The sequence below is a fragment of the Pinus tabuliformis genome, chromosome 8 (genome assembly GCF_031772625.1).
Source record: "Pinus tabuliformis cultivar Carrire ecotype Pingquan chromosome 8, CPIR1, whole genome shotgun sequence".
In the NCBI taxonomy this organism is placed as follows: Eukaryota; Viridiplantae; Streptophyta; class Pinopsida; order Pinales; family Pinaceae; genus Pinus; species Pinus tabuliformis.
The window spans coordinates 11,405,255-11,427,193 of NC_142294.1; the positions used below are offsets into that span (position 1 = coordinate 11,405,255).

The 21,939-nt window shown below is 39.2% G+C and overlaps 1 protein-coding gene across 1 annotated transcript in view; it reads right to left on the minus strand.

Moving 5' to 3' along the window:
• Positions 1 to 21,939, minus strand: part of LOC149233914 (ARM repeat superfamily protein) — a 524,198-nt gene that overhangs the window by 449,992 nt on the left and 52,267 nt on the right. Inside the window, exons 4-7 of the mRNA XM_089371682.1 lie at positions 7,890 to 8,032; positions 7,705 to 7,795; positions 7,478 to 7,560; positions 7,194 to 7,300 (exon numbers count right to left, since the gene is read on the minus strand). Of these exons, the coding sequence (XP_089227808.1) occupies positions 7,194 to 7,300; positions 7,478 to 7,560; positions 7,705 to 7,795; positions 7,890 to 8,032 (424 nt within the window). The remainder of the gene's footprint in view (positions 1 to 7,193; positions 7,301 to 7,477; positions 7,561 to 7,704; positions 7,796 to 7,889; positions 8,033 to 21,939) is intronic.

Sequence of the window (21,939 nt, forward strand, 5' to 3'; positions counted from 1 at the left end):
AGGGCGATGGTAGCTTATCTCTGAGAAGAGATGTGGTGGCTACATGCCTCTGAACTGTGTTACAATGAGGCTCGAAGGCCTATTTATTGTTGAGAAACAATGGAAAACCTTTCGCATCCCGAAACCTAACCCTAGAAGATGAAACGCTAAATTGTGGGCCCCGTTTGGGTAAATTGGTACATCAATTTCCCGGGGTCGTATCTTTGGCATACGATCTCCGTTTGACGCGTACAATAGCTCGTTAGAAAGATCTATCCGAGCACTACCACTTTGGGAGGCAACATGGGTTCGTGGACCCATGTTGCCCCAGATTTCCCAAAAAACGTCATTTAGGGCCTCAAAACGGCTCCGGAAGTTTAGGACCAGAAAAAACTGCTAAAAATAGTAAACTGTGCTACAATTTAGGAAACTGAAAAAGCTGAAAGAGACAGTTGTGGGGGTCCAAATGGGATAGGTGGATGGTCACCAACATCCACCTGGATCATTCTCAACAAACCTTGCTCCAGAAAATCGGACTAACTGATCAATCTTGGTGTATCTCCAACTGACCCTCAAGCCTCCTCTTATACTTACTGTTGAGTCTTCAACGGCCGAGATTAAGTCTCTAATCAATGGCTAAGATTAGATTTGTCTTCATCCATGTCATTTAGAACATTCTCACCCAGTTTTATATCAATACCCATTAATATTTTAATTTTCCTAAGTTTAGACTTAGGAACCCCTTTAAAAATATTAATTATTTTAATATCTCTCTAACCGGGTAGAGTTTCCCCAAACCATTTCTGGGTCTTGGAGATCTCATGTGCTTTAGCCTCTCCACCAATTTTCATGGCTAGAGCACATCTTATGCTACAACAAATCAACATATAATATCTCCACTAGCAAAATCGATCTGGAAACCCAAGTTTCCTTCTGCAAAAACAAATCATCCACCTTAATGCAATTCGCACTCCCTGCCTGCGATATGCACTGGCTATTCTGGAAATGTGTATGACCCTATTTGGAACTCGCACTGCCTTTGGAAATGAGTTTCGACAATGATGCCTGCCTCCTACAATTCGCTCGAGCAACTCGCACCTCCTCTGGCACCTGTCTCCCGCAACTGGAATCGAATTATTGCCTAGCTATTCGCACTGCCTCGTACGTCCTCCCTATAGAATCATTCGACCTCCCTAACTCTCTTGGAATGCTAGAATCTCTGTGGAGAATTTTTCCGGAAATTCTCTTCCCAATCTCTGCTAAAACCCTGCCACTGGTGTCTCCCTCTGTGCCCTTGTTATCACTGCAAATCGCTATCTTTGAGTGATCTCCAATGCCTCATCGAGTTGCTCTTATAATATCTCGTTGAGCAACCAACAACCACGATCTAATCTCAATCAATGGCAAAGATCATTTTAACCCCATCAAGTGACTTTTTCATAGCTCTGTAGAGCAAAATCAATTTACCTCAATTAATCTGATTTTATTAACCAGATTTCCTAAGTTAGACTTGGAAAAATATTTAAAAATTTGCAAATTAATCTAATTAAGGTATTTTCCTTCAAAACTTTTTCTAGGTCGTGGATATTATTATCCTCCTTTGTTCCCAGCCTCATAGACACCATAGAGACTAGAACACATCTCCGCTGCTACCAAAAACTAACATTGCATGTACTATTGACTAGGTTTGATCAAGTTTTAACTGGCCACCAAATGCTCAAATTGGGAAAATTTCATGTGGCATGGAATCCTCTCATTATTAGAATTCCTACAAACCTAGAACCTGACACTTAATTCCGAGCAGATTAACGATCTATTGATTAATTGCACATTTAGGTTCTTTACCCACCATTTTGTGGGCAATATCCCTAGGAGAATATTTTCTCCAAGATGGTCCTCAACCGGCAGCCAACAGCCCCTTGCAGCCACCAACTAGCTCATTGTGCCATTTCTCTGCCACCTGAGCCAGCCATGTGGTCTCTCACCCATCTATCATGGTCATATGTTTGAAGGTGGGCCTCCAAAACCTAAAGGTATGCATTGTCATTTGGTAATTGAGTATTGTAGTTTGTTTATCATGGACACTTTTGGGCATGAATTAATGGAGGGATTCGGCAGAAAGAGTGGGCTAGGTCTGTGCTTTTGTCCCCTAGACATCTTTGGGATGTTACCCTCGGATCTTAGTCTCGTGGGATCTCTTTTACTAACCTTTGGGTTTTAGAGTGGTACTACATGCGAAACCTCGATTTTGGTTGAGTGGTCCCGCTACCTCATCCACGTACATTACTCCCATTCCATTCATTATAGCCCCATTCATTATTCTTCCCACGTGGGTCCACATTTCCCCACTAGGTCCACACAGGGTTAGCATTCCCCTCCCCTTGCCCACATCTTGGGTCGAGCTCGGAATGATGCCCTGGAGGTTGATGCAACTAAAAAGAAAAGTAAAAGCATAATTGGCCACATTCAACAGGAAAATGTACCACAAAATGCAAAAGATGGTCGGGACAAACACATTTAGCACGTGGGCAAAAGCCAATACATGAGCTCTACCCCATCATCATAGCCATCACCCTGGTTCCTACAAGCCTTAGATGAGGCTCCTTTATCATTCAAGAACCCATGATTCTCCCAACCCCTTGTGGGCAATGAACCGCCCTACCTTAAAAGGGGGAATCCACTGTTATATCTCACACATCATGCTCTTATCCCTCGAGCCCCAAGCAGTCAATTAAAGAAAAATCATAAAAGGCAAAAAGCATATAAAGAAGGGTGAAAAAATCAAGGCCAAAGCACCTCATGTACCATGACTGCTCCCTCCTATACAATATATACCCAAGTGTGGGCTCTCCTTTTATTAGCTACCCTTATACCCCAGCATGTGGCCCAAGGATGTCCCTTTTCATCCCCTACTCCATTCATCTCTTTATCACATGCCACCACACTTTAAAGGATGTACCTTGGACATACTATACCCTTTGGAAGTAGAAACCACCTAATAGGATACTTGGTTAACCCCGTTTGGAGCTTGGAGACATTGGCACATGCCAAAACCCACTATGGAAAGGCATGCCATTATGAAGTGCCCACCTGTTGTCCATGGTTTATAAGCTCTTTTACTCAGTTTCCTTGATGACATGTTGTATTGGAAGGCTAGGGGACGCATTGGATCTTATGCAGGATTGCAGGTGGCCTCCATTTTGGGTTTGGTCTCCCTATACAGGGTAATAACCCTCCAGAGGGCTACATTGACACATGTAGAGTGTCTGTTGAGAGGCATGGGCCTACACAACAGTTGACAGCACTCCATGGATCCCCAAAGATGTTCAAAGATTGCTCGAGATTCACCAATTTGACGAGAAAGATGCACCTGGTTCACCTTTGCCTAGCCAACCCCACAATAGTACCATGCACTTGGCAGATGACCCGGGACCTATATGTTGATGTGGCATCACTTACACCATCATCTGAGCCCTTACAGATGGTCTACAAGCATCTTTGACCTACTTGGAGACCCATGAGGTCACTTGTGTGCCCTCACACCCATTGGGAGCACCACAAGTTTATTATGTGGAGAACAAGGGGCCAACCCCTTGTTCATTACTTTTGGAAGTCCTATTCATCATTATGGTACTTATGAACTTCATCAGGCTTCTTAAAAGGCCCAACGACATGTATTATTGATCATTTGACCTCTTGAGAGACTTGTTATTTTGTTTATAAGCCGGTTCGGTGGGCTTGTCACCAAAAGTTAGTTATTTTCACATTATTTTTATTTTAAGGGCTAATGTAGGCCCAAGAGGCAGGGTAACGCTGGGAGAGGCAGCACTGGCTTGAGTGACGCAGACATTGTGCAGGCCAATCCAGAGGCCAAAGAAAGTGACGTTGGGCAAGCCAGAGAGACGCAGAGGGTGAAGGAACCTCTCTCTCGGGTCAGATATTTGTTCAAGAACGTCTGTAAATATTTATCATAAAGCCTTGTTCTATACTGCTGGGTGAAATTTGTACATGTTGATTTTTTACTGAAGAATAATAAAAACCTCATCTGCTACACCGATTTTTCTGGGGACAATTGTCCAAAAATAACTGTGTCATTGTGTTTATGTGCCAACATTTTACTTACATTTACTTTCTGCAATGTTTTAATTTTGAAGGTTGCAGTAGAATATGTTTCAATATTTGTCGTAAGAATACAATTGATAACTTATTTCTGAAGTAATAAGTAGAAGAAATCATATTAATCACTGCAGTAGGATTTCTATTTTAGAAATTTTCACATGTATCTCTCTTGAGATTTTTGCTATTTCCTTCTTGGTGGACGAAATTTTGGAGCATGGATGAATTTTGATGTATGGATTGTCTTTTCTTATCTTGGAGGTTCATGATTGGCAAGTTTATTGGTGGTTAGATATATTCTCTTGCATGTAAGTACAAATTTAATGCTATTTTTTCTTTTACTTTATCACATACATTGATGATGAGATTTTCGCTATACTGGGGCTAGTTGCTACATGCATTTATTGCAAAATTGTGGAATTATGTTTCTATATATCATATCTCTATGCATGGGCCATGTATGTTGAATTAATTCTCCTAGGGATAATTCTATGGTTAAATTTATCTTGACAAGCCACTTCACCTTGCAAAATGAAGTATAAAAGCTTTTAAGGTCACTCCCATTTGCCCTAATGACGAGCGAAGTTGATCTTAGAGCCTCCTTGACCTAGAAATGAAGTCTATCTTCATATTCTTCTTGACTCCAATCTCCCCAAAGAATTAGGCACTGGTCTACCATAAGGTGATCACTTAAATAAACATGTTTCTTCACCTCTCCTTTATTTTAGGTCTAGCCACTTAGGGCTCCTAGGGCATCATTTTCCCAACAAACCACCCATAGAAAAACTTTAATGTCTTGGCCTCTACTGCACTGGTGTGTCTCCTAGTCCTCCTCCAAATTCCGACTCCAGGGTTGTGAGATATCCCAAGCCCTAGCCTCGAGATTGTTTTTTGCCCTAAGTTTCCCTAGGCTAGTTCCTCATAGGGATCATTTTGCACCTTTGAGTGAAAATCACTTCTTTGATCCCTTTCTCCTCCTTGTTTAGTCAAATCTATCATTGGTTGCTAGACTTCATTCCTCTTGACCTAACCTGGGTCCACTTCGTCCCATGTGGTCCCATACCCTTGAAAAGTCAACTTTTCAAAAAACCATTTGGGAAACCAAGATCAATAAGGATTTTAGGGATTTGGAAGCTCTTTTACAATTCACACTCCTTAAACCTAGCCCTTAAATCCTTATCCCCTTCTCCTGGAAAGCCTTGTCCCTTGCTTAAGAAGCAAGCAAGTCCCATTCTTGAGCCTCCCCTATGAAAGGGTCCTCGAGATCACTTTGCACCTATCTTAGTTGATCTATCCTTCATATGTAATTCTCTATATATCGGGTCTCCTCCCATCAGTGAAAGTCCGTAAAGAGTAGGAAGCTTTAGTTGTGGTGATAGTGGGCTTTAGCTTCATTGTTGCTCTTGACCTAGTAAGTGCCCCTCTAGGACCCCCTGGTAGTTTGAGTGGTAACAAGTTCATTAACACAAAAAATCACTAAAAGAAAAATTTAACAATCTCAATCACGAAAAGATGACTCAACAGATTCTACCCAATCACAATTCTTCATTAAATTCTTCAAAACCTACTTGGGCTCCCTTCGTGGAAAAATGGCCCAACTGAGCAAATAATTACAACCACTGGATCTGATCCAGTTGATCAAGCCCTCCTTAATTGATCTGGATCTCCTTGTTATCCTCTCTTCCTCAAACCCAACACACTCACTAAGATGCCTCTCTTAATCTTGTGTTGTTGAACATTGTGTCTTCTCCCTCTCCTTAACATTGCTTTTATAACTTTACATTGAGCTAAATTCCTAACCATAATCTCCAAAGTGATTGACGGCTAAGATTAGATCTCGCCTCACCTGCGATCAAGAGCTAAGATTAAAACATGATCATTAAAGTGATTTACTTTATTTTTCCTAAGTTTACTTTAGCTCAATCAGCCAACATAATAATTATGTGTTTTTCGTAAGTCTAACTTAGGCTAAGTTACAAAAACAACTTGCTCACACTAGAGAAAGTGTCTAAGGAGACTTTGGACGACTTCTGCGCACCTAGACACTTAGGCCTGTTCAAAAGTACTTTCCCAAGCTACAAACATCAACACTCATCATGCTCTATAACATGAGACTAGGATGTCTTTTTGACCACTTGGACCATTTTGCATTGGAAAGGGAATTGCCTCAGGAAACATGAAAGTTGTCACGAGAGACTGTTATGTTGTGAGAGTTGTCACAAGTAATATTGCACCAAGGCCAAGGTCACCTACAGACTCTGTAGACACCAACCATATGGAATGACATAGGTGCACGGGCACCCTGATGCTGGCTGGACTGACCTATACACTGGTGATCACTCCTACAAAATGCAAGCTCCCAAAACACCATGAGTCCTCATGAGAAGCCTACTACAGTCCTCCAATCTGATAAGGGACGAGATCACCTAGGTGAAGCTTTCAAGGCACAGGGCATGGTTTGACCAAAGAAAATAGCACAAACTCAAATTGACAAGACACGAGTCTAGGAGACCTCGTACAGGGCCTCACAAGCTTTCTACATGGCTTTAACTTGTGACCTTGTGCTTACAATGGTGGTGAATGCTGCACTGAAAAAAAAATCTATGTGACCCCACTAACAAAGGGGTAACCGGAAGTCCCTTCCCAATCACATAATAAATGCTGCATCTGAAAATAAGATGTTAATTTGTCAATAGTGGCTCACTGAGTTGGTGAAAGCAAAACATTGTTATTTCCCCCACCAGAGTTCAAGTTTCTCTAATGAAAAGTTAGTCTTCTGATCATGCTTGTTGTGCACTTGTACTTGCAATAGCAATTCGGCCCCGGCACAAATTCTAAATTAGTTTAAATTTCAACATGATTCTTCTCCAAATTGTCTTTAGTTTGAAAGAAAATGTTTTTTATATATATTTGTGTTTCTCTGTTACACTTGATCCAATAAATATCAGGCAAGACAGAAAACTATAAAATGTAGAAAATACAAAATCTACTATAACCAGGAGTAGCAAAAGGAGCAAATCCAGATGCAAATTTAATTTAATGTTGTAATTACGAAAAGACTTGGGAAATTTCATGCAAGGTAATAGGAAAATTCATACCTTGAAAAAGTGAAAATAGATGATTTATAAGAGCATTATCTTCTAAATTGGCACTGGCAGCTTTCCTCTTCAAAAGCTCCTCACCCTTTCTTGATACACTCTCTTGACTACAACCGCAAAGAGAACAAATCATATCAATATTACAGCTTTTCACTGAATTAAGAAAACACTGACTAAATTCCAATTTTCTTGAATTGAAAACCATTTTCATGCAATCTCAAGGTTTTGACTAAATGGCCTTCATATGTTCTTACAATCCAACAACTTAATCCTTTAAAGCCCACCTGTCAATACTAGCTGTGATGTATAAAGGATAAACAAGTTCGGCAGCCAAATTCATGCTCTCTATGACGTTCAGAATTCCTAGCTGATGAAAACAATCGGTAAACTCAGTTCACAGATTGGTGCATAGCAAAAAGCTCTATTCTAGTCTACAGGCAGCTACAAAAGCATGTGTTCAAAGTGTCCATGACAAAAATCAATTCTCATTGAGTATCATGCATAATATTACCTTCCTTCCTGATAGCTTCTCACCCTTAAGCGGATATTTTCCAGTGATACGACGGGTTTGCACAATCGAAAGACCTGCTGAACAAGTCATGCTGCAAAACAAGGTAACACTTGACACACTCTTACCATTTTTCAACCACTCATGGTTAGTAGAAATCAATTCAGGATGTATGCTACAGATCTTACCCTTCAGCACTTGAAGAAGGTGGTTGATATAGCATAGTCTGGAGGCAGAATCCCAAAAGCAAATGGCACTCTTCAGTTACACTGATCTTTCTATACTTTGCAGCAACTGCTTCATCAATTTGGTTGGAGTGGCATTCCATAGCCTGCAACCCAGAATAACAGCATAAGAAAAGTCAATGTCAGATGACTTTTAATTTAATGTCACAACTATGAATAAGAAAAAGTAGAACAGGATTCAAAAAAACAGATATCAGATATACTATTCTGTTACTAGAAGTCCAAAAAATTTAAATACAAAGCCTGCTTTTTTCCATTTGACAACTGATCACACCACATCTAGCATGCAAAATTCCATGCACATGTATTCCCCACACCCCAAAATGCTTCTTGATCCCTTGACACAGCCAATTTGAATACCACATCTCTCCATTGATATTTATCCCCGAAAATATCTCACCCATGAATAAGAGACAGCTCAACATGTTCTGCAAACTAGTGTAGGTGGTAATGCATAATAGGTGGTAATGCATAATATACAACTTTGGTTCTAAAAATGTGGGCGTTCACTCAAATTATGAAATGAGACAATTCATGATCTCTTATCTTTATGTTAATGTTAACATTGAATTTACCCTAGGCCATCTAGATCAGGCCAAATTCCATTTTCACAGCTTTTTGACTGACATGGAAAGCATCAGATTCAGCACTTCAGCTGGGACTTCAAATTCCATTTTCACAGCTTTTTGACTGACATGGAAAGCACCAGATTCAGCACTTCAGCTGGGACTTCAATTTAGGGTTCAGTTCTATGGTTAATGGAATGAACAAAGTTCGTATACTCAAAGGAATATTCTGATACCAAATGGAACAAACAAAGTTCGTTCTTGAAGTTAAATACTCCAGAAGACTTGGAATATGTAGATCTCCATTGAAAATACAAGATTATATATTAAATGCATGAATAAGAATGATGTTACAATTGAGAGTGAGAGTCTTGTATATATAGTCAAGTAAGTACTCTTTCACGAACGGTCACGTCTCCTTAGACATGCCTATTTTTTTTAACTAATTATTATTTAATTACATATTATTATGATTATTATTTATTATCTATATTTATTACTTTTACATAAATTATATTCATAACATTGCCTTCCTCTTCCAAAAAGCTTTGTCCTCAAAGTTTGCCGATGAAAAGGCTTGATCATTTTTTTCTGTTTCGAATGTCCTCTCTTCTCGGAACTGTCATCCTTGTTGATACAAGTTGATATGATCCTCTAAGTGATAAACGAAATTGTCGCACTGAGAAGGGATGAGACCATCCTAAATTAATTTTGTGTGAAATTTGGCAATTACTTGATAATTGGGATAACTTGTTATCGTCAGACTGGATTGTGCTGACATCATTTTTCTTAGGAACATAAGTTTTATGCTTCGAGTGATACGGATTGGTAGATTGATTGAAATGTTTGTTTCTGTGATTCAGATGTAGATAAAGAGTTCTTTTGGTTTCCCTTATCATGTGTGGGGCAAGATTCTGATTTATTTCAGATTCCAATGTCGTCGAGTTGATTACAAAATCTCCACTTGGAATTTCCTTCATCTAAACATCTAAGTGTGTTTTTTCTTTAACTAACGTGTCTTCTTCTTGAGTTGTGATATTCACTGGATCGGTATTCATTCCATTTTCTTCATCTTGAACTGAAACAACTAGAGAATTCGACGCTACTTCTTCAAGTTGTTCTAAATTGTCATTTAGTGATTTCTTGTCATGTTTAAGCTTCTTTATTTGTGTAAGGAGGTATTGGTTATGATTCCTTAGACAAAACCTCTTCGCTTTCTGGATTGTTGATTTTATTCTTAGTAGCCTCATCATCTTTTAAACTTTTGATTTGTTCCAATAATATTTGATTAAGGTTCTTTAAATGTAACTATTCTTCTTGTTCCAACAAGTGCTTCTTAAGTTCCTTCTTTGTGTTCTCTGAGGCGCGAAACTTTTGTCTTTACTAGAGATGACTTCTTCAAGCTCTTTCTACTTCTTTGGTATAGTTTTTTATTATCTTGAAACATTAATTCTCAAATATCCTTGAAGTCTTATGATGAAGGCTTTATCAGTTTTGACTTCATTGTCACATCCAGGAAAGTGGTCATCTTCCTCTCGTAAGGAAACATCAAAATATTTTTTTTCTAAGTTTTACATGAATGCACCCAATTCCTTGAACCAAGGTAGACCGAGAATTATGTCAACCTCTTTGTTAAGCATAGTTACCACACACAATTGAGATATGTACTCATAATAATCAATTGTCACTTGTAAATTATTAATTTCATATTTTTTTCGCTAAAAAGACCTTTTCATTCGCCTATATTTGGCTCTAGAACTAATAATTTATTTGCTAAAATAATACTGATGTAATTATCTTCGATGTTTGGATTAATAGCGATACTAATTTATTTCCTTTGGATACACCCTTTTAATGTAAATAATCTAAGATCTACAATTGGAATACCTTTATAGGAGAAGTTTCCTTCCTTTATTTTCGAATTAGGCTCCATTTTTTTCCTTTTTTCCGAGATTGACTATATTTGTATTAGTCAATAATTTGGTTTTTTCCTCACTTTACTCTTGAAAAATGCTTCCTTAATTTTGATTTATTTAGATTTATTTTAATTACTCCTTTTATAATTGAATTGGAATTCCCCCCCCCCCCCCTTCTTCTTACTTCAACCCTTTCTCTTCTTTTTTTTATAAATTTTTTTTCACTTTCTTTTTCTTTTTTAACTTTTTTTTTTTTATAAAAAAAAAAAAAAAATCTATATATATATTTTTTTTCTTTTTGAAAAGTTACAACCCTAGTGAAACGTGGCTATTCATCCCTTGGGGTATAATATAAAATATATGTCCACTTATGTGCCTTTGACTCTGTTATTTTTCTCCACGTAAAAAATAAAACTTACCATTCACATAAAGAGATTTTGTATTCCTTTTGTTCTTTTACCTTGAAAATACCATGGGCAATTACCATGGGTTGCTAAAACCACGAGCTTGTCAACCGCTTAATGAAGAATCAAGATAATCTTATCTACTCTTCCTTCTCTTACGTATAGTTTTAAAGATATTTGGAGAGATTCCCTTTTGACTGTATCATGCATTTTTTATCAATAATGAAGAACTTTTTTATATATATGAATGTTCTCCTTCAAAATTTACATCGGACTATTTTTTTTTTACTAGAATCATTGAAATGTCAATTGGCCAAAGGCCTTTTTTTTAATTAAATAATTCTTCTTCTTTTTTAACTCTTTTCTTTTATAATCTTTTTTTCCATTTTTTTTTAAAGTGGCCAAGGCCCTGACCAAAAATGGAGAAACTCCAACTCATGTAGCGAAAAGCTTTAGTAGCGACGACAAGTTGATGACCAAAGGTCGTGTAGCGAAACACTTTAGTAGTGATGACAAGTTGATGGCCAAAGGCCGAGATCTGCCAACATGGCTCTAATACCAAATGGAACGAACAAAGTTCGTTCTTCAAGTTAAATACTGCAGAAATCTTGGAATATGTAGATCTCCATTGAAGATACAAGATTATATATTAAATGTATGAATAAGAATGATGTTACAATTGAGAGTGAGAGTCCTGTATATATAGTCAGGTAAGTACTCTTTCACGAACGGTCATGTCTCCTTAGACATGCCTCTTTGTTTAACTAATTATTATTTAATTACATTTTATTATGATTATTATTTATTATCTATATTTATTATTTTTACATAAATTATATTCATAACATTTAGCAGAGATCCCATGCATGCATAAGAGAGTGATAACTTCAAATGGGTACTTCCCGATTTTGAGATATGTTGTTTTGGGGATGTTTCTATTTCTAGAGATTGGTTTCAGTTTTGTGTGCCCATATAGTGCTTTTCCAAAAGAATATTCTTCACTTTTGGAAACCAATTAGGTTTCCAAATACCCTTTTTGGAGGACAGCATATGTGCGACTTACATGAGCCTGTACTAAATTGGAAATTGGAATCAAGGCCTCTATCCATTTGTCTCTTGGTGCTCCTAGCCTATGGGAGCACCGTAAAAAAAGAAATGATCAAATGGTATGGGAATGAAGCCTGAGGACCTCGTACATATACAAGTTCAAGCATCTCTACTTGAGGTACCTAAAAATCTAGAAAGGATCTGTAACTACCTAAACAGATGACTGTGTTCCCCTCATATCTCGTAACAGATGGGACAATGGAAGATAAAGTACTCTTCCATCTCAACCTCCTAAATAAGGCCCAATTGGCAAATCCTGCCTAACCAATCGCACTAGTTCTTGCAATCCCACTCTAAGCTAGCCCAAAGAAATACGAAGAGCATGTGTCCAACAATGAGTCCATCCCTCAATTCCATGAATGTTCAACATAGAAAGATATCTTCAAAAATAACCCACCCAACGGGTTTATCCAAGTAATCTATATGAATTGCCTACAAATGTCATCCTAGATGATTTTGTTCAACTCTTCCCTAGTAAGTAAGAGGCAACCTGTTGCACGAGGGGAGTATTTGAACAGAGGAAGTTGTTCCATCAAAATGCCCATGAATCAGAGGATAGCTATGATGCCTAATTTGGAATTGAGTATTATTTTTGAGGCATCATTGTGTATATGACCCCTTTGGAGGATTCATTCACATAGATTCATCGATGTAAATAATTTTGGAGGCATCTCACATGCTTTTGGACATTAGATTGATGAGGCTCATGAGAAGTTTGACTTTCTTTGACCATCATTCTTGCATCAATGCATCAACATGAGAAGCGTTTTCTTCTGTCACTACAATGGGCTCATGTGACTTCCTAGATGCAAAGTCCTGCTCAAACTTTACATCCCTGGTTACTATTGTTTTCCTCTATGCTGGAATATAGATCCTTTATGTAAATTTTAATTTCACCCAATCACCGACTTTCAATTTCAATAAGTTTTTCTCAGTTTAATGCTTATTTGTAAATGCATATTCATCTGAACTTATAAATGAAAACATTGAGAATTGTTTACTTCAAACACAGAGAGGAAACTTAGAAAATCAATAACATAAAAGACAGAAATTTTGGGCAATGCCCCTGGAAAAACCACGAAGGGAAAAATAGTATACAGCAAACATTTTCCAGCAATAAATACAGTACTTATCTCAAAAATTGTGCCATTTCACCACCTTGATTTTTGTGCCTGAACTGGAAGCAATAAAAGCCCTTGAAATCTAGCAGTCATGCCTTGATTTCCATGCCTAAACTGGCAATCAATAAATACCCTCAAAATTTGTGCAGTGATGCATTGATTTATGTGCATGAAGTGGAAACAATAGTTGCCCTCAAAATCTTTGCAAATATGCCTCAATTTTTGTGCCTGAATCGGCAGCAATAATTTCCCTCAAAATATGTACAATGATGCCTCAATTTCTGTGCCTGAAATGCTAATATATTATCCTTGGTTTACATGCCAAATCTCTTGGAACTCATGCCCCTTCTTGTTGTTCCTCTTCGTTTTTCTTAAATGCTTCTTCTCCTCTCTCTCTCTCCTCAATAAATGAATAATAATAATGGTGCATTTTCCCTATAATATCCTTTTATGTCCCATTATAACAATTGTAACTTAAACCTAAAGATCTAATGGCTCAAATTAAATCCTTGGCCAACGAGATCTATGGTTGTGAATCTGTGATATAATCTCTCATTATCACAAATTAAATCACTCAAGTCACTTTATGTCACTTTAACTTTATAAAATAAAACTAATGTTCTAGAGACCACTTTTGGACATTCTCCCACATGTTAGACACCAAGCCAATGTGGAAGACACTTGTTAGAGCTATAAATTTCAATACTCCCTTTTAGCGAGGAAGGTGTTCGTCACCACTCCCAACTTGTCCCTGAAAAACACAAACTTGCCTTTCATCAACGACTTCATGAGAATGTCTGCAACTTGCTCATTTGTGGATATATATTGAAGCTCAATTGTTCCTCTCTAAACATAATCTCGAATGAAGTGGTATATGGTCCCTACATGTTTTGACCTATCATGAAATACCAAATTTTTTGATTGTTTAATACAACTCTGATTGTCGCAATAAATCACCATAGGCTGCAACAACTGACCAAATAGCCCAAACAGTAACTTGCAAAGCCATATGGCCTCACAATTCGCCTGACTAGCTGCCATATACTCTGTCTCTACAAAACTCAGTGCCATAGACTTTTGTTTCCTACTAAGCCATCACACAATTGTCGAGCCCAAGCTGAAGCAACACCTTGAAGTGCTTTTCATGTCCACTACATTGCTTGCCCAATCTGAGTTTGTGTAAGAACAAGTTCAAAACCCCTTAAGAACAACTTCAGATAAGATTGAAGGATTTACAAAGGCGACACAATAGGAGAAGGAAGGAGACATTAAAGCCTATCACCCTTAATGGCAACTTCCTAACCTCCTAACATACATCAAATTTTAGAAAACTTCGCTTCTGTAAGAGATTTTGTGAGAATATCTACCACTTGATCATCTGGACGAAAAAAGTGCACTTCAATAACTCGATCATGAATGAGATTTCTAATAAAGTGCATTTGTAGCTCAATGTGTTTGTTGCATTGATGCTAAACTAGATCATTGGTGAGCTTGATGACATTCTGATTGTCCCAACAGAGGATAGTCAGATGCTATTACTGGAATCCAAACTCTCAAAGGATTTGTCGAAGCCACAAGACTTTTTGACTTGCATTAACCGTTGCTCGGTGCTCTGAATATGTGTTGTTTTTGGGTAGCATCGGATGTGCTCTAGCTATGAAATTTTGTAGAGGGGCTAGAACACATGAGATCTCCAAGTCCCAGAAATCGTTTGGTGAAATTCCACCCGGATTGTATTTTATTAAAATAATTAATATTTTTAAGTGGATTCCCAAGTCTAAACTTAGGAAAATTAAAATATTAATGGGTATTAATGAAATATGGGTGAGAAGCTTCTAAGAGACAAGGATCAAGTCTAATTTAATCTTAGTCGTTGATTAGAGATTTGATCACGGTTGTTTATTTCTCAACAGGAAAAGTATAAAGAAAGGCTTGGGGTCAGTTGGAGAATACACACAATGAGAGCAGCACTTGAGCTAAATCGAAATTATGGGGCGTGGTTTGCTGAGAATTTCGGAGTAAGCTTCTAGTGCAGAGAGAGGCAGTTTGACAGCGGGACTTTCGTCCAAGGCCGAGAATACATAACAGAGAGGAAAAATAGCACCACGAAGAGACAACGCAGCTCCAGGAGGGTGACGCAGAGGCTAGAGGGCTGACGCAATCACTTAGAGGCAGCGCTGGGGTTTTTGTGAGGCAGATCAGGCATCAGTTCAGCAGATCGATTTCTGAGCCGAGAAGGCTCACTGGGAGGGTGACACAGCTCCTAGAGGAGGTGACGCAATTCCAGCGCAGAGCTGGGAGCAGCCATCATTGCACAGCACTAGGGACAACAAAGTCACTTGTGGGGTTTGTTCATCCAGTTGCTGGATCCGCCAAAATATCTGTCTCCGAATAGAGGTACTTCTGCCAGGTTTATTCTCTGTTGGGTGAGCCAGATTTGGCACCCTAGTTGTATTCAGAAATATGCTTAATAATAAAACCCTCATATCTGTTGCACCGGCTTTCCCGCATCGGGTTTTTCCGGGGACGTTTAATCCAAAAATAAGTGTGTCCTTTGTGTGGTTCTCATTTATTTTCAGTACTTGATTGGTATATTGGGGTAGGCTACAGTGTATTTGCATTAATATTTTTTGAATATTTTTTAAAATAGCTTGTTAAAATGCAGAACACAAGTAGGTAATGCAAATCAATTTACTGCAGTAGGATTTTTGATTTGTTAGATTCAAAAATTTCCACATGGTATCAGAGCGATTGCAGATCAAGGAGGATTGAAGCCATCAGCAAAAGGCCAGAGGAAAATATGTGTGTGAAGACAGTTGTCCTAAGAGACAGCACAGTTTCAGTCCAAGAGAGCAGAGGAGGGGTGACACAATCACCAAGGGAGGCTCACGCAGAGCCTGCGTCAGCCTGATTGGGTGACTTTGTTTGTTAAAATCGGCAACTAAGGCCAAACTCCACATGGGTCATCTTATTTATGGCAGTTGATATTTTTCTTGGATTCCTCTCCCCGAGAGGTCTAGGATCAATGTTTTAAAACTCCGACTCCGACTCTGCCGAGGGTCGACTCCGACTCTGACTCCAACTCAGTATCGACTCAGTCGGCTCGATTTCAATGACTCAGTCGTTGTAAAAAATACATTAAATATTTACTTTTTATAAAAACACATAATTTTAAAGATTTTCATTCATGTTTCCAAACACACAGCATTAGAATATAGATAGAAGACAACATATGATCAAAGTAGGCTCATGAATATATCCATTATATCAAAATGGCACCCAGTGCACTGTCCAATACATACACGATGATGATATAGAGATCAAAACAAAAACACATAACCAAGGAGGCTAGAAATGGCCTCAACAACAAAAGTTTGTGACCAGTACTACTGGCTACTGCTAGAGTTACCAACATCATCTGGCTCAGTGACAAGTGTTACTTGGGAGCGGGAGCGAAAGCGGGGAGCGGGAGCGAAAACAAGAGCGGGAGCAACATTTTCAGAAGCTCTCAGTTTGGGAGCGAATCCCGGAGGAGTTCGACAACCAATGTCACTAACATCAAGGTACATAGAGGGATTGGTGCTCTTGATTAAATACGAGTTCCATACCCTAATACATTGACAAAATTCAATGGAAACATTGCAATCCCCCAATACTGAAACCCTAAAAAACTGATAAGTCTGTTGGATTTTGAATGAAATCTAAAATTTTACTTTCTCCATATGAAATCCAATGAGGCCGGAACCACTCTCAAACATCCTGAGTCATTTCATAGTAATGTTAAAAATTTAAGTAAAAGGATGAAAATGAAAATTAAGGAGAATGTCACTTTTACTTTAAGAATTTAACATTACCATGAATAGCATATCAATGCTAGGGATCAGAGTCAGATAAGGAAACCCATGAGTCAAGCAGGGAAGCCCAGGGAGTCCCCAAAAATGAAATTTCAAAAAATGTCGTTGAAGTAACTTGACCAGCCGTTGTCACTGAGCCGACCGAGTTGGCTCGGACTCGGCCGAGCCAGCCGGGTTGTTACCGAGCCGGCCGAGTCGTTAGCCAACTCGGCCGGCTCGGTAACAACCCGACCGCCCGTCTGGTTCAAAGGCCGAGTCGACCCGGTTGGGCTATGACTCAACCAACTCGGCCGAATCAGAGTCGAAACGGCCGGTTTTTAAAACAGTGTGTAGGATTGATCTAAAGATCATCCGATTCTGACATGTACAATTGAAGTTATGAATTTATTTTGATTATGGTCAAATTGTCAAGGTCAGCCAGCAAGCTTATGTAGGCTCAAAAGCCCAACAGTCACGTCTATTCATCCTCAACGTTGCATATAAAATTATAAATAGAAGTTGACTTAGACTCATTTGGACACACTCATTTTCACACTTCTCTCTCTCTCTCCTCATTGATTGGGTACAGATTTTTGGGCCTCTCTCTCCACATGTCCAAAATTTCAGGAGAGTGAAATTTCAGGAGGTCGAAATCTTAGGACGCTGAAATTTCAGGACGCCGAAATTTCAGGAGAGCAAAATTTCAGGCGGCCAAAATTTCAGGAGACCGAATTTCAAGACAGTTTGACCAAGCATTGACCTCCTTTGACTGCATTTTTGTGAGGGCTATCTCTGTTTGGGCAGGCCGCATTTCTGGGCACAGAAATCGAGGCTAAACGTTGATTGTTGACCAGCGTTGACTGCAGCTAGGGCTGACCGCAGGTGGGTTGTTTGACCAGACTTTGACTGGGCTAAATTTGACTGTTTTGAGGGTTGTTTTATCTTGCTGTTTGGAGGCCGAAGTTGACTAAAGTTCACTGATTTGATAAGGGTCAAATCTGCCCTGTTGACCAGCGTTGACTTTTCTGGTTAGGGCTCTTTTGCTGCTGTTATAAATTATCATATTTGTAAATTGTACTCTCTCTCTGCTGAACTATTGAAAACTAAAAGAAGATTTGATCAAGGGTTTCCCCACATTGGGGTTTGTCCCTGGCTGGTGCCACATCTTGTGTCCTCTTATCTTGGCTTGTCTTCTATTGTTTATGTTTATGTTCTATCTAAATTTTACTGTCATGTTGATGTGATTGCTAATCTGAACACTGATACTAGGCTAATAAAGAAATTGAAGTAAAATTGCTCTAAAGCATAGAACGTACCATTGTTGCCTAAAATTAACATGGTATCGGAGCTGAGGTGAAGACAAAGCCCAAGCGACATGTCTCTTCATCCACCACGATTTATATAAATAGAGGAGGATTCCAACCTCATTACATACATTTTCTTGAGTATTTTTGGAGCTCGCACTTGGAGGGGTTAATCTCTGTTTTGACCGCAGATTAGAGGCAAACTCAGCGAAGGCAGAAGAGGGTTGTTGGAGCACCTCTTGAAGATTGTTTGGGGCTGAAACGATCAGATGCACAGGCTGAGGTTATGGGTATAGTTCTGGGCTGTTTTGAGATGAGTTGTGGCTTATCTTCCACAAGACTGAAGGCCACAGAAGGACTGGTGTATTGCCATGGGTCTGAGCTTGAGATAGGGCATCATTTTGAGAGCAAATCATCCGAGTTTACTGTGGAGATGAAGCCACACCAGCTGGGCAGTCTAGAGGCATGTTACACATATCTTCTATGCATATTTGTGAGGGCTTTTGCCTCTATCCTAAGGCTGTAGGTAGGAGTTGAACCTGTAGCAGCTGGCATATTGTTTGACGGATGAAAGGCCTCGGTTAGGGCCTTCCTTTCTGAGCCGCTGTCATTAAAAGGAGGTCGCAGTCCTTATTGCAGGTAACAGTCAGGTGGAGGGACTGTTTGAGTGGGCCGAGAAGGCTAGGTAGGCTCACACACCCTTGTCGCAGTCACTCCAAGGAGAAGCACAGTGGCAATCACTTAGAAGTTTGTTGATAAGAATTCATGATCTCCTTCTTCTGGAAATCTGAAGGTGGAAGTTGCAGTTCTCTGAAGCAACAACCCTTGCTCAATACTTTGAACAATTCGAGATCCTTCAACTCTGTCGTCTTCAAATCCTGAACTTACTAATCGTATCATTAAATCTGAAGAAGAATCCTGAAGTAAATTGAAGGGCATTGATTAGTTATTCTCATACTGGATTATTTCAAGGACCAAGGGATATATTTTCAGCCTTAGTTATGAACCTAATTTGAGGCATGGATCCATTTCAGATCTCTGAATCATCTTGGGACCACGATAAAGTCATTACAGCTGTGAGCAAATTCTGAAGCAAGTCATGAAAATCAATATTAGAGTTATTCACTTGGCTTGATATTATCCTGGAAATTTGCTTCAATAGAAAAGTTTAGATTTCTTAATAGCTTACATTTATATGCATGCGGTCCCATTGATGTCACTTAGGTGAGACAGTGGTTGAAACATTGAGGGTCAAAATTATGGTATGGATTAGCCCTTAATTACAACAGACTTCTGAAGCAGTCCTTATTGTAAATGAGTCAGAGACATTGTGAATCTATGGACTCCTTGTCACAGCAGGGCTTGAATCCTTGATTGAAGGAATACACACTATTTGATCTACAAATCCTGATCCATAACTGCCATCTGAATTTCTGAAGCATGCATCACCAGGTATGTATTTGAAATTAAAGTTTGTGGTTTAAGAATAAAACATTCGGTCCTGAGATTACATTAAGGCGGCACGTGAAGGCACTGTCACAATAAGCCCAAAGTCTTGTGACAGTCTGGTTTCTCAAGTTTTGTCACATTTCTAAAATTCTTATAGCTACAGTTACCATTTTATTCTACTCTTATTTGAACTCTCCTATGTCACAATCCTGAGCATGAATCTCTTGCAATCAAGGTCAGAGATCAGTACAGGACGGTGGACAACATACCTTAAATTATGGTTTTGGCACTTATGTCATGCTTCTATAGTTAAGCAGAGATGTGTGCATTAATGCCTAAAAGGACAAGACTGTAGCGTTGCCCTATCAATCATCTTAAGGAGGGTTTGTTGGTATCATCATGAAAATTCCCAGTTATGATGACAGTTGAAGATATTTCAAGTTTCAAAGCAAATCTTCAGTTTGTCACTTCAAATTATTCAGAATGTAATCATAATTGTAAAATGCAAGGCATTTCCTGATAATAATAGTATCTTTGACCTGAAAGATATAATTGGAAGTAGACCAGCTTGACTCCTCAGTGACATTCTCAAGTACTCTCTTAGTATCAAGAGTAAGATTGCCTGACATCTCTAAATGACTGAATTTTGTACATCAATCTCCATGATACAGTGTGGTCTATCAGTCAGCTATAACTTTGTTACATTGTTCCTGTGCGCACAAGCTATTGCAGTACCTTTTGGATGAAGTACATTTGGAAGCTTCATTCTTAAAAGAACAGTTACAAGATCTTGGCATCCCATTGTTGGCCTTTGATCATAAAGTACAGAAGCGGATGTGGTGGCAAAGACACTTGGGAGGATTTCTAGTCAAGATGGGGATGTGCATCTTGATTGAAATAATTCAATCCATGATAGCAAGGAAGAACCTCACCATCTGGTGGTTGAATCTGTATCCAAGTCTCTGGAGGAATTCAAAGAAAAAAAAATTGGATCAATAAAGGGATATTTGCTACAACAGCTTCTGTCTGCGCTAGCACCATTATTCTTATCTCCATGACAATAGTTAACCATGACCAAGAAAAGGAGATGGATGTTGTACCCTTGTCCTCTCTGTATGCTAATATGATTGAACCTGAGCAGTAGTCAATGTCAGACCTCTTTCAGCTCTTCCTGGCCCAATCATCGAAATCTTCTTTAAGATATTCAGAGGGAGCTATGATTCAGAGGGAGTCGATTTCTCCCTTAGCTTAAAAGTTTGATGAGATGGAGAAGTTGTTGGTCTGCATCCCTGGTGTTCTTGATAAACACCCTATCAGTGATATGCCACGCTATGAAGTCTCTGAGTTGATCTATGGAAGAACCTCATATACTAAATGGTTGCTTATTGAGATAACTCTGTGATTCTATTTAAGCTACATTGCTGGAATCTAAGATTCCTTGAATATTCTGAAGCTGGCTCAGTTGGCAGTGTGATGGACCAAAAAAGCACATCTAGTGCTATACCTTTCTCATTTGGTTGCTCTGAAAGCATTATTGAGGTTGAATCCTCAACAAACATATGTTTTGCAGTTAACACATTGAGCCAGTACATGGTTGAGCCTCATCATATACATTGGATTGCCGCCAAGAATCTTCTGAGATATCTTCGGGGCACAATCACTCATGGACTGAGATACACTGCCGGAAATGTGAGGCTGCATAGTTATTTTGATGATGATTGGGCTGACAGTGTGGTGGATCACAAGAGCACTTCTGGATGCTGTTTTTTATCTTTGGGTTCTGCTTCAATAGCCTGGATGAGCAGGAAGCAGAAATCGGTTGCCTTGAGCACCGCCAAGGCCGAATACATAACTGCTAGTATGGCCTCCTGTGAAGTTCTCTGGTTGAGGAAGATCTTCAGTGAGCTGTTTGGGCATGTGCTGGATACCACCGTGATCCTCTGCGACAACCAGAGTGGGATCCGATTATCAGAGAATCTTGTGCTTTATGATCGCTCCAAGCATATAGATATTAGGTACCACTTTCTCCAGGATGTGGTGCAACAAGGAGCAATAAGGCTCCATCACATGGGGACTGATGAGCAGGTCGCCGATTTTCTGACAAAGCCCCTGGGGAAGGTCAAATTCTTGGCCTTCTGAGAACGACTTGGAGTCGTGGAGAGACCTTCTTATGAGGGTCCTGTATGAGATGGACATTGAGCTCTGGGAGCTCCGGGGGCTTGAGGTACTTCTTGGAGCGATGAGCAACCATAGGTTGAGTGGTTCAGCCTTCCCCTAGTGGTTTGTTGTGTAC